The sequence below is a fragment of the Salvelinus sp. IW2-2015 genome, linkage group LG11, assembly GCF_002910315.2.
Source record: "Salvelinus sp. IW2-2015 linkage group LG11, ASM291031v2, whole genome shotgun sequence".
NCBI classification, from domain to species: domain Eukaryota; kingdom Metazoa; phylum Chordata; class Actinopteri; order Salmoniformes; family Salmonidae; genus Salvelinus; species Salvelinus sp. IW2-2015.
In genome coordinates, this window is record NC_036851.1 from 34,226,776 (window position 1) to 34,242,422 (window position 15,647).

Sequence of the window (15,647 nt, forward strand, 5' to 3'; positions counted from 1 at the left end):
GAATTTGTACGCCAACTGCGAGCCAGGCCTCACTAATGCTCTTGTGGCTGAATGGAAGCAAGTCCCTTCATCAATGTTCCAACATCTAGTGGAAAGCCTTCCCTGAAGAGTAAGGCTGTTATAGCAGCAAAGGGGTGACCAACTCCATATTAATGCCCATGATTTTGGAATGAGATGTTCGACTAGCAGGTGTCCACATACTTTTGGTCATGTTGTGTATATTGCTATCATCTTGCCTATTGTTCATTGGGTACAGTACACAGTGGAGGGAAGAGATCTTCCTTTGGAGGTCTTTTATTTTTCACTATTTTCTTTCTCTAACGTTTATCTCTCTGCTGTGTTGCAGGGCTAATGAAGACATAGCCCAGGTGCGCTCCAAGGCCGACTCAGAGAGCGTGGCTCTTCATGCCAGCCTGAGGAAAGAGCAGATGAAGGTGGACTCCTTGGAGAGAGCCCTCCACCAGAAGGTACTTGACTTACTCCACTTGGGGAAATATGTCTGTAGAATCGGGTTGAATACATCCCGAGAATAAATCACTTTCCTCCCGGGTAACCTGGTATTTCCCGCTAAAACCGCAGGTGTCATTCAAAAGCATTATAAATCATATAAATAGGTTTATTGTAACGACTTTCCTCTTCTTCTGACGAGGAGTAAGAGATATCGGACCAATTTGCAGCGTGGTAAGTGTCCATTTTAATATGTAAAATTGAACACTACAAAAATAACAACGTGAAAGAACAAACGAAAATCGAAACAGTCCCGTATGGTACAGACACAGGAAACAACCACCCACAAAACACAATGAAAAACAGGCTATCTAAATATGGCTCCCAATCAGAGACAACGACTGACACCTGCCTCTGATTGAGAAACATACTAGGCCAAACACATAGAAATAGAACAACAGAACAAAACATAGAGAAACAACATAGAATGCCCACCCCAACTCACGCTCTGCCCAAACTAAAATAAAGACATAAAAAAGGAACTAAGGTCAGAAGGTGACATTTATGTCTGGATTTGATTAGAGCTTTGGTCGAAAATTCAACCCTGATGCAACCTGAGCCTGACTAAATACATTTATGAGCCCTACATTATTAAAGACGTTATCATTTAGTGATCATTTAGCCCAAGCCCAAAAAAGGCCAAATGATTGTGCCATTATCAAATACAGCTACCGCACATTATGCACAACAGAAAAACATAAAAGCACATACAGTAGATGTAGCTATGCAATGGGTAAATAAATGAATCAAGCTCGAGTAAACTTTTTGAGTGTGAACTGTATTGCACTGTATTAAATGGAATGAAATTACACACCTCGTTCAAACCATGATAAAGCTGAGAGAAAATGCAATTCTGTTGCAGCACATGCGGCCTACAAAGTTACAAGTATAGGCTAGCGAATTTGATTTTAATTGTTCATAATATTTCCCCTAATGTTATTAGCCTACCTCTTTCTCTCTCTAGTGTTGTTTCATTCCTTTCTCGCAACAGTTAAATTAAATAAGTTTCGTTGTCCTTGTCTTCATCATTGTAATGACATCCTTGAATAATATAGGACTAGAATGAGATGCAGAAGGCTTTCAATTCTCTTCAAGAGGTTTGAATGGTTATGGATCTGAATAAATAGCCTACCGCCATCGTGCGTTCGCTCTTCTTTCAGACTACCCCTGAGTTCTATTGGCTGCTGTATTTAACATTCAGCATACAAGAGCTTGCGCCACTCTTCGAATAGTTTATTGGTGTAAGAAATGCAACAACAAAAAATGCCCAGCAAGCTATTCTAGTCTAGCTTTTCCTGCATAGGACTCCAAGCGCTAAGGAGCCTTTTTTTACAGCGAGAGACCAGCAGAGCACAGGTGCGTGCGTATTGCGCAAGAGACAGAGGCTATGAGTTAGAAGCTTATTATGCATAACCCCCATTCATTATGTAAATATAAGGCTAATACTGCATTGAAACTATTACCTGAAAAAGGTAGACTAGGACATCTATATATAGGCATTCGGAAAGTATTCAGACCCCTTTACTTTTTCCACAGTGTTATGTTACAGCCTTATTCTAAAATTGATTCAATAGTTTTTTCCCCCTCATCAATCTACATACAATACCCCATAATGACAAAACAAAAAATAGGTTTAGACATTTTAGCAAATTTATAAAAAATAAAAACTGAAATATCACATTTACATAAGTATTCAGATCCTTTACTCAGTACTTTGTTGAAGCACCTTGTTCTTGGGTATGACACTACAAGCTACTGGCTGCCAGCTCTAGGAAGAGTCTTGTTTTGTTTGTCACATAGTGTTTAGCAGATGTTATGGCGGGTGTAGCGAAATGCTTGTGTTTCTAGCTCCAACAGTGCAGTAATGTCTAACAATACACACAATCTAAAGTAAAGGAATGGAATTAAGAATGTATAAATATTTGGAAGAGCAATGTCAGAGCAGCATAGACTAAGATACAGTATATACATATGAGATGAGTAACGCAAAATATATAAACATTATTAAAGTGACTAGTGTTCCAATTATTAAAGTGGCCAGTGATTTCAATTCTATGTMTAGGGCAGCAGCCTCTAATGTGCTAGTGATTACTATTTAGAAGTCTGATGGCCTCGAGATAGAAGCTGTTTATCAGTCTCTCGGTCCCAGCTTTGATGCACCTGTACTGACCTCGCCTTCTGGATGATAGCGGGGTGAACAGACAGTGGCTCGGGTGGTTGTTGTTCTTGATGATCTTTTTGGTCTTTGTGACATCAGGTGCTGTAGGTGTCCTGGAGGGCAGGTACTTTGCCCCCGATGATGCGTTGGGCAGACCGCACCACCCTCTGGAGAGCCTTGCGGTTGCGGGCGAGGCAGTTGCCGTACCAGGTGGTGATACAGCCCGACAAGATGCTCTCAATTGTGCATCTCTAAAAGTTTGTGAGGGTTTTAGGTGCCAAGACAAATTTCTTCAGCCTTCTGAGGTTGAAGAGGCACCGTTGCACCTTCTTCACCACACTGTCTGTGTGGGTGGATCATTTCAGTTTGCCCGTGATGTGTACGCAGAGGAACTTGAAGCTTTCCACCTTCTCCACTGCGGYCCCTCTGCTGTTTCCTGAAGTCCATGATCATCTCCTTTGTTTTGTTGACGTTGGGTGAGAGGTTATTTTCCTGGCACCACACTCCCAGGGCCCTCACCTCCTCCCTGTAGGCTGTCGTCATTGTTGGTAATCAGGCCTACTACTGTTGTGTTGTCTGCAAACTTGATGATTGAGTTGGAGGTGTGCGTGGCCATGCAGTCATGGGTGAACAGGGAGTACAGGAGGGGGCTGAGCACATATCCTTGTGGGGCCCCAGTGTTGAGGATCAGCAAAGTAGAGGTGTTGTTTCCTACCTTCACCACCTGGGGGCAGCCCTTCAGGAAGTGCAGGACCCAGTTGCACAGGGCGGGGTTCAGACCCAGGGCCTCGAGCTTATTGATGAGCTTTGAGGGTACTATGGTGTTGAATGCTGAGCTATAGTCAATGAACAGCATTCTTACATAGGTATTCATCTTGTCCAGATGGGATAGGGCAGTGTGCAGTGCGATGGCGAATCTATCGTCTGTGGATCTGTTGGGGCGGTAAACAAACTGAAGTGGGTCTAGGGTGTAAGGTAGAGGTGATATGCTCCTTGACTAGTCTCTCAAAGCACTTCATGATGACGGAAGTGAGTGCTATGGGGCGATAGTCATTTAGTTCAGTTACCTTAGCTTTCTTGAATACAGGAACAATGGTGGACATCTTGAAGCATGTGGGGATAACAGACTGGGATAGGGAGAGATTGAATATGTCCATAAACACTCCTGCCAGCTGGACTGCACATGCTTTGAGGATGTGGCTAGGGATGCTGTCTGGACCGGCAGCCTTGCGAGGGTTAACACGCTTAAATGTCTTACTCACGTCGGCCACGGAGAAGGAGAGCCCACAGTCCTTTGTAGCGGGACTCTTTGGTGGCTCTGTGTTATCCTCAAAGCAGGCGAAGAAGGTGTTTAGCTTGTCTGGATGCTAGACGTCGGTGTCCGYGATGTGGCTGGTTTTCCCTTTGTAGTCCGTGATTGTCTACGGACAATTCCTCTGACCTCTAGGCTTGGTTTTTGCTCGGACATGCACYGTCAACTGTGGGACCTTATATAGACAGGTGTGTGCCTTTCCAAATCATGTCCAATCAATTTAATTTACTACAGGTGGCCTCCAATCAGATTGTAGAAACATCTCAAGGATGATCAAGGGAAACAGGATGCACCTGAGCTCAATTTCGAGTCTCATAGCAAAGGGTCTGAATAGTTATGTAAAAAAAWAWATATATATATATTTTTTTTCATAAATTTGCTAACATGTCTAAAAATCTGTTTTCGCTTTGTCATTATGGGTTGTTGTGTGTAGATTGATAAGGAYAATTTTTTATTTAATAATTTTTAGAATAAGTCTSTAATGTAACAAAATGTTGAAAAAGTCAAAGGGTCTGAATACTTTCCGAATGCACTGCATATCAATCTTGAACAGGATTATCTATTTTGGATGCAATTTGAATGGAATTGATGGAGAGAGAGAAAATCTGCGAGAGAGTGCTTGCTCGTCCACTGATTTAAAGCAACAATATAGGAGTGTTTTAAAACCTTGCAGCTGCAATAAAAAAATTAAAAATCTTTACAATTAAAAAATAAATTGATCCCCAAAAGCCAGATGGAGATGTGTAAATTAGATGCACATTCGGTATTTATATTACTGTAGCATATGCTATGCTGCATCAAATGTAGGTCTACCTGTCACAATAAAACAAGTTATCATGATGAGATGATAGGTCTACAAACTGAGATGGGTTGTTGGTCCCAAGCCTGAGTTTTTATGATTCATCATGCAGTGACCACAGAGGCCATAGAGAATCCAGATTTAGACATCTCACATAATTTAACAGTTACATTCCACATCATGCTGTTCATATAAATAATTTATTATAATTTACCGGTTTCTCGTAGTTATTTATCCCGGGAGAAAGGAGGGGATTTGTGCAGTACATTTCGGTAAATTTGAGTAAATCTCGGTAACCGGGTTCCCGCATTTCAACCCTACTGTAAAAGTAATTTATAGTAAAAGACTGGATACATAACTGGATACAATAATTGTGTTACTTATCGGTGGCTTCCAATGACAAGCGAACCCCTCTATCAGAAGGTAAGAATCACTGATAGTAAAATAATAACCAAGCCATCTAATTAGTTATCTAGGGTTTCAATGAGAAGTGCAGAATTGCACATTTGTACCTTGATTGAACAATCTCTCTGCTCTCTCTGTTCTAACCAGAATCAAGAAATCGAGGAGCTCACAAAGATCTGTGATGAACTAATAGCAAAGCTCGGGACATCAGACTGATACCTGAAATCATAAACGTTGGAGTTGTTGGATGTACTGTTCCACCAACTTCTCTCCCCTCTGCCTTACCATTGCAGCCAAGGCCTAACCATCCCCACTGCAGCTAGCTGGTAAATTACTGTACACACTTCTATACAATCTGAACACGTCTCTGCTATTATTACTCAAACACACAGCGAGTGACTGCAATAGTCACCCCTATTGTTTCAGATTGGAACAAATAAACAGCGAAACAGCAATGTGTGTGTGTATATATATATATATATATATATATATATATAATTATTTTTTTTTTAATTTATTATAACCAATTAAGTATTGACATGGCAATTTGTAATGTTCAATGTTGAACTTTGATGCGCATGTAGGGCCAAATCTTAACTTTTGGATAAATTAGGTAAATGAAGGTCAAGTTAAGGTATGGACCTTACTGTCGATTTCTACTTATTGTAAGTGAAACTATGTGAAGGAACTAGTAGCTAGTAACCTGTTGTGTTGCGTACTGTGTGTACGGTGTGTTTGTAATGTGTGTGCCCCATCATGGATTATCGTGTACCACATCATGGATTATCGTGTACGACATCATGGATTATCAGTGTTGTCAGAAGAGACAGAGACCTGTGTTCCAGATAGGGTGTGAGGGAAATTCTTTTGATACAGTTGGTGGCTCTCTTTTTGTATTTACTTGTGTTCAACAGGTTTACACTTCATCCTGCTGCTATTCAAGTTTGTTGTTGTTGTTGATTATATTCCATTTCTGTCTCATCTCGTTTGATCTTCTGTTGTTTTGTGTGTTTGTTTGCTCCCTTTCTTTAGGTATGCTAGTATAAATCACATATTTGTTTTTGATCATGGGACAATATATAGACAATATATAGGCTTCAATCCATATTCCTTGTGTTTTACCGCTTAGCCCATGTAGCCTATAACTAAAGAGCACTATTCTCTGACCTCATCATAGCACATAGTATTACACGAACAGCTTAACAAATCTAGCAATGGAGTAATGACATACCCTGTAATCCTTTTAGTTTCACTCTCTTTAAGAATGGGTTGAAACTGCCATGTGGTTTTTTCTTCTTTATTTTAGCTAGACACAGCATAGGGAGCTGTGGTTACATTGATTGGCTCTCTGCAGCACAGCCACAGTTAAGTTTCTCTCTAGGCCTTGGGAAAACAAGACAAATGTTTTCCATCATCACCATAATACTTGTGTTGCCAAATGTTCCCCCCTGTGTTGCTCAATACCAGTTATTATTAGAGATTATGATGGATCTGTAAACTGTTTCAATGCAGGTGTGGATGCTTGTTTAGATAGATGTTCTCAGAGCTATCAAAAAGCAAACTGGTTGGCCAGCATAACAACTGTTTGCCTAATGTTATAACAATATATAGGGCCAGTTCCAAACTACCCTTTAGGACTACAAGGACCTATAGTATGTGGACATGGAAGTTGGAGAAGCCCAGATGAGGTCCTACCTGGGTCATCGTTTGGGAGTCTTTGCCTTATCGTACCTATTTCATGGATCAACATCATCATCATCAGTACAGTACAATCCACTGCCAAATGTTATTATTTTGCCAAATCAAAGGCTGTTTGAAGCTGCTTTTAAATGTCTATAGCTGCCATAATGTGTACATTTTATATTGTATGAAAATAATTTTATTTTAATGGCAGTATTTGTAAAGAGGATTTATTATAGTGTATGATATACTGTATATTGTGTGTAGAAGGCATTCCCTGAATAAAGGTTATCATGATTAATGTTATACTGTGAACTATGTAGCGCACTGGACAGCAGACATTGTGCCTTAAGCTTAAAGGTTCAATGGAGCCATTTTTATCTCAATATCAAATCATTTCTGGGTCTTGCTTCAATAACACTCAGTGATAGTCAACTTCAACAGTGTCATAACACGTTCAGAATTGTCCATCAAAATGCCAGTGAAGTATGAAATGATTATTTAAAACAAAATATTGTTATATACTGTATACAGTATCAGTCAATGGTTTGGACACACCTACTCATTCAAGGGTTTTTCTTTATTTTTACTATTTGCTGCATTGTAGAATAATAGTGAAGACATCAAAACTATGAAATAACACATATGGAATCATGTAGTAACAAAAAGAGTGTTAAACAAATCAAAATATATTATATATTTTAGATTCTTCAAAACAGCCACCCTTTTCCTTGATGACAGCACACTCTTGGCATTAACTCAACCAGCTTCACCTGGAATGCTTTTCCAACAGTTTTGAAGGAGTTATCAGATATGTTGAGCATTTGTTGGCTGCTTTTCCTTCACTCTGTGGTCCAACTCACCCCAAAGAATCTCAATTGGGTTGTCGGGTGATTGTGGAGGCCAGGTCATCTGTTGTAGCTCTCCATCACTGGCCTTCTTGGTGAAATAGCCCTTACACAGCCTGGAGGTGTGTTGGGTCATTGTCCTGTATAAAAACAAATGATAGTCCCACTAAGCGCAAACCATATGGGATGGTGTATCGCTGCAGAATGCTGTGGTAGCCATGCTGGTTAAGTGTGCCTTGAATTATAAATAAATTATAACACACAACAAAATCCACAAATTAACTTTGAACAAAATTTACTTTTAACCTGTTAATTGAAATGCATTCCAGGTGACTACCTCGTGAAGCTGGTTTAGAGAATGCCAAGAGTGTGCAAAGCTGTCATCAAGGCAAAGGGTGGCTACTTTGAAGAATCTAAATTGATTTGTTTGACACTTTTTTGGTTACTACATGATTCCATATGTGTTATTTCATAGTGTTGATTATTCACAATGTAAAAATAGTAAAATAAAGAAAAACCCTTGAATGAGTAGGTGTGTCCAAACTTTTGACTGGTACTGTAAATATACTTATAATTTTAGTGTGCTTGCTTCAGTAAAATCTGTGACATCTAAATTCCACTCAAGTGTAAGTTAGTTCATAAAAAAAACTGAATTGTGTTGACATTTGACAAATAAACATTAAACAAATGGCAATATTTACAGTGTAACCACCAGGGAATTAAAGCAATAACAAGCACATCTCTGATTTCAAAAATGAATGACTGTGGTGTGTGTGTGTTGTGTGTGTGTGTGTGTGTGTGTGTGTGTGTGTGTGTGTGTGTGTGTGTGTGTGTGTGTGTGTGTGTGTGTGTGTGTGTGTGTGTGTGTGTGTGTGTGTGTGTGTGCATGCTTCCGTGCCTACAGGGAAACGTATCTCATGTCACATATCTCATTCCACTTGAACAGAAGTTTGACTCAGGTGTCCTAGGAGGCTATTTGACATTGAAAGCCCAACCATAAACCCTGGGTAGAGGCTCAGTGAATGTGGAATGCATGCAGGTGGGTCAGTGTGTCAGAAGAGACGCTGTAGATGGACAGAGTGCCAGCCAGTCAGTCCAGATACACTCCTACTCTTTTGGAGGAGGGGACACACATGGTATTGCGATTATCATTGTGCCTAGCAAATGTAACTTTCACTATAGCATCCCAGAATCCAAGATATGTTATTGTGTGTCCAAGCACATAGACATTTAAAGAGTTGTTTCATTTATAGGTCACTGCTATATCAACTGTTTTCCCACTGCACTCTACTCCCCAGTAACAGTGCCCAGTAAGACCCTCTCTACACAGCACCATTGGCCAGTCTTTAAATCTGTCTAGGTGATCAGGATACGGCACTCATCTTCCACCCATGTCACCTTTCTGTTTCTCCTCAGACAGAATGAGCTTTCTGCATGCTGTCATGACGTTGCCCTCTGTGTACAGCGAGCACCATCCCCCTCTCTCTGTCTCCTACAACCAGGCTGCTGTGGTCAGAGAGGTCATAAATTCCTGGAGGAGATTATCTCCTCATGGCCACAGTATAGAGAGAGAGTAGGTTTTCATAGAGAGAATAAAGGAATTTCTTCCACCTCACAGAACTTGAGGTCCGAACAACATTTATGTTCTGGAGAAGGTATAAAAGATCGGTGAAGAATCCAGCTACGAACTGGTCCGTTTGGTACAATTTTGTGAAACTCATGGGAGACAATACGGCCACATTACCATAACGCTGCTTATACAATAGCCTCAATATGAGGCTTACATCTAATTGTTGTATAAGATGAATGAGTGAGGATGATACTGTTTGTGAAATTGTGTAATGTGATTTGGACTGTTTAATGAAGTAAACTCCAATTCCCTTTGGAGTTTAACTAAATCAGAGAGACCGCCCATGAGCACAGTTATGGTCCTGGGACAGGCCCTTTTCTGCCCTTCCGAATAAAACCCCCACCCGGATTTTCTATCACCAGACCAGCTTACCTCAATAACAAGAGGGCCAAGGTTTGAGAGGAGACCATAAACCTAAGGTTTGAGTAGATTCCTGAATCTTTTAAGCATACCATGTGGTTAACTCTTAGACTAATCGATACGACAGAATAAGAACAAGTCTTTGATATTAATTACTAGTCTGCAGCTAGGAATTCGGTATCATTGCGCGAAGACCGACAACCGCTGAAACATCTATTCCATAACGACATGAATGAATGTCACTATGAACTATCCATTCTAACCACGGACAGAGAGAGAGAGAGGGCGGACAGACTCTCCACAGAAACAAAACTTCTCAATAGAGATCCCGACGACACACTGAGCGTAAATATATATTTGATTGCAATTGTTCCGAATGAGTGAGCTTCATGTGCAAAGAATTAGCATTTCAATTGTTATAATTATCACTCTAAACAAGCCGCCATACCAGTTTAGCCCACTAGGCACATCCCCCTATCATTTCTTTGTAAACATCTATTTTGTTTGTTGTGTGATGCATTTCTGTTGAAATACTTAGTTAGTAAATAAATGATTTTAAGACAATTGAATTGTATTGACATAGACTCCATAGTGCGGGAAGACTGGGTTCCGTGCAGCATACACACATTACGACGTGTGAAATATGAAGCACTGACGTTATGGATTAATAATAATTAATTAATTCGAAGACTAATTGATCAGATATTAAAATATCTGAAAGTTATATTAGGAAAATTATAACTTTGTAATCTGAATATTTTCCTTGGTGCCACGACTTCCTAGTTAATTACAGTTACATGATTAATCAGTTTAATCGCGTAAGAATAATTACAGAGATTTATTTGATAAATAAGTCTTCAGTTTTAATGATGCCAAAGACACGACAATGCTGTGTTTGGGTCCAGTGTGAGCTCACAGGCATCTGATGGTGAAAACAAGACAAAACATATTGTGTTGGGAATACAATTATAATTCAAGTAGGAATAAGTTACAATTCCCACCAAGTGGGTTAACCCTTTCGGCTCAATGTGTAGAGTGATTGGCTTTCACAGCAGCGACCAAGGTTAGCTTCCCTGCCCCGCTGTTTTCTGCATCAGTGTCAGATGGTGGCTGTGAGGCCATTGGAACACACGGCCAGACGTGTTGGGGGGCTAATGTGGTCAAAGCACGGGGATGTGAGAGGGCAGTATACCGATATGAACCACGTTACAGTTCCTACCAAGTGGGTTAACCCTATTTGAGTGATGATGTGTTGGGTGTTTGCCTTTCACACTAGTGGCCCGGGTTTGCCCCATCATTTGCTATAATATTACAAATCATATTTATGGAATCGAGCAAACCATAGATTATTGCTCTCCAGCTACGTATCGCATCATGAATAATTAGCTGATGTCTGACTGTAGACCGAACTCTGCATTCAGCACTCCTTCATTCTTTTGCTGTAATCAATAATTCCAGAATGTTTATTCCAGGAAGGAACAATCTGGAACTTGAATCAGAATCTTTGTGGTTTCAGATCAATCTCAAGTTTCATCTCAATACATTTTAGCTATACACAGTAAGTTATTCCTCAAAGCAGTCATCACTCAACACTGTAGGGAAAAAACAAACCATGATTCAGTATCACACTTACTTACACACGTATGCGCAAACACACACACACCACAGGAGGTTGGTGGCACCTTAATTGGGGAAGACGGGCTCGTGGTAATGGCTGGATCGGAATAGGTGGAATGGTATCAAATCCATCAAACACATGGTTTGATGCCATTCCATTCGCTCCGTTCCAGACATTATTATGAGTTGTGCTTCCCACAGTTGCCTCCACACACATGGTCTACCTGTGTGTAACATGAAAACAGATTGACACAAACCCTCAACATACTTGAGTTTTTCCAGTTTTTCCATCCTCCAGTCCTGCAGAGATCAGCTTTAATCATGAGTCTCCTGGGTGGTTGTAGCTCAGGTCCAGTTCTCTCAGATGGGAGGGATTTGACCTGAGAGCTGAGACCAGAGAAGCACAGCCTTCCTCTGTGACCAGGCAGCCTGACAGCCTGTAGAGAGTGTATCTGTCACAACTCCTACCGAAGGTGGCTCCCCTTCCTGTTGGGGTGGCGCTCGGCGGTCGTCGTCACCGGCCTACTAGCTGCCACTAATCCCTTTTCCCCTTTCTGTTTATTGGTTGCACCTGTTTGTGTTTTAGGCTGATTAGTCGGGCTGCTGTTTGTGGAGGATTGTTTGGTGTACGTGTGTACACGTCTGTGAATTACGGGGTTCCCATTTCTATGGGTTTTGCTGGACTGTTTAAGTCCCCACGTGTTTGGGGCATTTGTTTTGGTGTGCGCCCTGTGTTTCGTGGGGTTGGTTTATGTCCACCGGTTTTTGTGCATTAAAAGGAATAGCACTACCCTGAACTCTCTGCTTCCTGTGCCTGACTTCTCACCCACTACACCCCGGACGTTACAGTATCATGATTTCTACATGTAGCATATCAAATCAAATTAGACTAACAGTGAAATGCTTCCTTACGGGCCCTTCCCAACAATGCAGAGAGAAAAAATTGAGAAATATACAAATGATGACACAAGTAATAAATACACAATGAGTAACGATAACTTGGCTATATACAGGGGGTACCAGTACCGAGTCAATGTGCAGGGGTACGAAGTAATTTAGGTACCTATGTACATATAGGTAGGGATAAAGTGACTAGGCAACAGGATAGATACTAAACAGTAACACCAGTAACACTAAATTATTTTATACACATAGTGCTAAGATCGAGAGGGAGTGTGGCAGCTATCTTTTTTTGTGTCAGCTGAACAATCACAATGAACATTTTACAAAAGCAAATGAGTGGTTTATTGTACATTGATTTGAGTTCATACACCTCTTCCTATAACAAACATGACAAGGATGCTGATTCTTTTTGAGGTTGGATTTTTCTATCATTATGTAGATTGGGAGCAGTGAAGCTCAATTCTCATGACCAAATATATTAGGTTTGTATTGCCCTATATAAACACGTTGAACTATATTCATTTGTTTAAAAAATACATGAATACTGACCTTAGTGTCTCCAATTTACAGTGTGGACTCTCCAGTCCAGCAGAGAGCAGCTTTACTCCTGAATCCTGCAGGTTGTTGTCACTCAGGTTCAGCTCTCTCATTTGTGAGGAGTTTGAGCTGAGAGTCGGGGCCAGAAAAGTGCAACAACTCTAAGATTATACCCATTCAGTCTAAATAAAAAGTAGAATGTTCAGTATTTTGTGTACCAAGTTATGTCTGGATGGCCTACCTGTGTAATACAGCTCTCGTACCTTTGTTCAGTAGAACCGTCTCCCTTTCTGAATACATATAGTCAATGGGACATAGACTGGTCACTCTTCATGGACACACAGCTGGGAAAAGGTGAATCTGGTCTTTCCTGCTGGATTGGGCTTCAACTCAGACAGACCTTGAGTCTCTAATTGATGCTGTCTAATGTTGATGTCATATACAACGGAACTGTACATATACAACGTGCTTCTACACCTGAATTGCTTGCTGTTTGGGGTTTTAGGCTGGGTTTCTGTACAGCACTTTGTGACATCAGCTGATGTAAGAAGGGCTTTATCAATACATTTGATTGATTGATTTATTGAACTGTAGGCTACGCTGTACACACAAAAACACACACATACTCGCACACACATGCACACAGGGTTGGGTAAGTTACTTTCTAAATTTGATCAGTTACAGTTACACAACCGTTCAAAAGTTTGTGGTCACTTAGAAAGGTCCTTGTTTTTGAAAGAAAAGCAACTTTTCCCCCATAAAAATAACATCAAATTGATCAGAAATACAGTGTAGACATTGTTAATGTTGTAAATGACTATTTTAGCTGGAAACGGCAGATTTTTTATGGAATATCTACATAGGTGCACAGAGGCCCATTATCAGCAACCATCACTTCTGTGTTCTAATGGCACGTTGTGTTAGCTAATCCAAGTTTATCATTTTAAAAGGCTAATTGATCATTAGAAAACCATTTTGCAATTATGTTAGCACAGCTGAAAACTGTTGTCCTAATTAAAGAAGCAATACAACTGTCCTTCTTTAGACTAGTTGAGTATCTGGAGCATCAGCATTTGTGGGTTCGATTACAGGCTCAAAATGGCCAGAAACAAAGGACTTTCTTCTGAAAGTCGTCAGTCTATTCTTGTTCTGAGAAATTGCGGCTATTCCATGCCAGAAATTGCCAAGAAACTGAAGATCTCGTACAACCCTGTGTACTACTCCCTTCACAGAACAGYGCAAACTAGCTCTAACCAGAATAGAAAGAGGAGTGGGAGGCCCCGGTGCACAACTGAGCAAAACAAGGGCATTTCTAAGTGACCCCAAACTTTTGAACGGTAGTGTACCTGTCCAAAATTGTAATCAGTAATGGAACTTTTGGATTACCCAAACTCAGTAACTCAATCTGATTACTTTTGGATTACTTTCTCCTTGAGAGGCATTAGAAGAAGACAAAAAGGATCCATCAAACGCGTTTGGTGTGTCAACATAGTAGTCTCAGACTTGTGGTCAGACTCACTCAAATTTAAACTTGCACCTTTTTTCAATCCCGAATTGAATGACATTAAGAAAACAGAAAAGTGACATAATGTATTTTTCCGCAATCATCCTTTCTGAATTTAAAAGTAATCCAAGAAGTAATCATCCAGTTTTTCAAAAGTATCTGTAATCTGATTACAACATTTTAGCTGTTCTTTTTGGAAATCAGATTACATGTAATCAGTTACTCCCCAAACCTGAACGTTAATGAATTTCACATGGGCATATTTTACATAAAATACAGCCCTCATACCTTTGTTCATTAGAACCGTCTCCCTTTCTGAATACGTCTGGTCATCCCATAGACTGGTCACTCTTCATGGACACAGCTGGGAACAGGTGAGTCTGGTTTCCTGCTGCATTGGGCTTCAACACCACAGAGACCTTCAGTCTCTAATGCATGCTGTCTAATGATAATGTACAAGCTCACATACATTTTGGCTGTACAAAACAGTGTACAAAAACACACGCACGCTTGGAAACGCACACACACTCTTTCTCTTTCTTTCTCTCTCCCTTTCCTCCCACCTTTTAGCTTTTGTGTTGGTTTCATGTTCCCCAGAGAGATTAATTTTAGAGACAGTGCCCCTGTTCTCTCTCTCTCTCTCCTCAGCGACACTTATTGAACCTATAACCAAAGACATCCAGCATTTTACAGTCGAATAAAACAATACAGAAGGTCTTATGATGGTCATAAAACACAACATTTGAAGGAAAATACAATGAAGCACAATACAATCATCAACATGGGGATCATTTGGGAATATGGAATGCCTTTTCTATGACATTTATATTTACATTTCTAATTTGTTTTTTTTGTTGCAGTTTCTGTGATTCTTGTTCTCTTCTCATGTTTGTCAATTATTTATATCTCGGATCCAAGGTCAATGATAAAGTGTCACACCCTGATCTGTTTCACCTGTCTTTGTACTTGTCTTGACCCCCCACCTGGTGTCTCATATCTCCCTTCATTATCCCCTGTGTATTTATACCTGCGTTTCCTGTTTGTCTGTTGCGAGTTCGTCTTGTCCTGTCAAGTCCTATCAGCGTGTTCCCGTGTTTCCTGTGCTCTAGTTTTTCCTAGTCTTCCCAGAACTGACTTTATCCGCCTCCTGTGTATGCATCTGTGTCTTAGCCTGAGCCTCATAATAAAGACTGTTGCCTTCTCAATGTTGAATCAATAAACTTGGTCACAGTCTAGTGAAACAAATGTTCACGTTTGCATAAGCACCTGTTTTACCCTTTAATAGTATTATTTTACTAGAATAATTACTGTAGCCTATAATATTATTTGTTGGTTGTGCTCTATCTAGGTAGAGATTGTGATAATTGCGCTAGATAAAGTCTTATCT

At 40.3% G+C, this 15,647-nt stretch overlaps 2 protein-coding genes and 1 pseudogene across 4 annotated transcripts in view; 2 read left to right on the forward strand and 1 right to left on the reverse strand.

The window, feature by feature from the left end:
- The window catches only part of LOC111970269 (transforming acidic coiled-coil-containing protein 1-like), a 43,713-nt gene extending 36,551 nt beyond the window's left edge, over positions 1-7,162 (forward strand). For both annotated transcript variants that reach the window (XM_023996921.2, XM_070445679.1), the window contains exons 12-13: positions 347-467; positions 5,329-7,162. In XM_023996921.2, coding sequence (XP_023852689.1) covers positions 347-467; positions 5,329-5,397 — 190 coding nt within the window. In that variant the 3' untranslated portion in view covers positions 5,398-7,162. The remainder of the gene's footprint in view (positions 1-346; positions 468-5,328) is intronic.
- The window catches only part of plpp5 (phospholipid phosphatase 5), a 207,390-nt gene that overhangs the window by 66,727 nt on the left and 125,016 nt on the right, over positions 1-15,647 (forward strand). The window lies entirely within an intron of this gene.
- LOC111970696 (ribonuclease inhibitor-like) lies at positions 9,088-15,267 on the reverse strand (annotated as a pseudogene).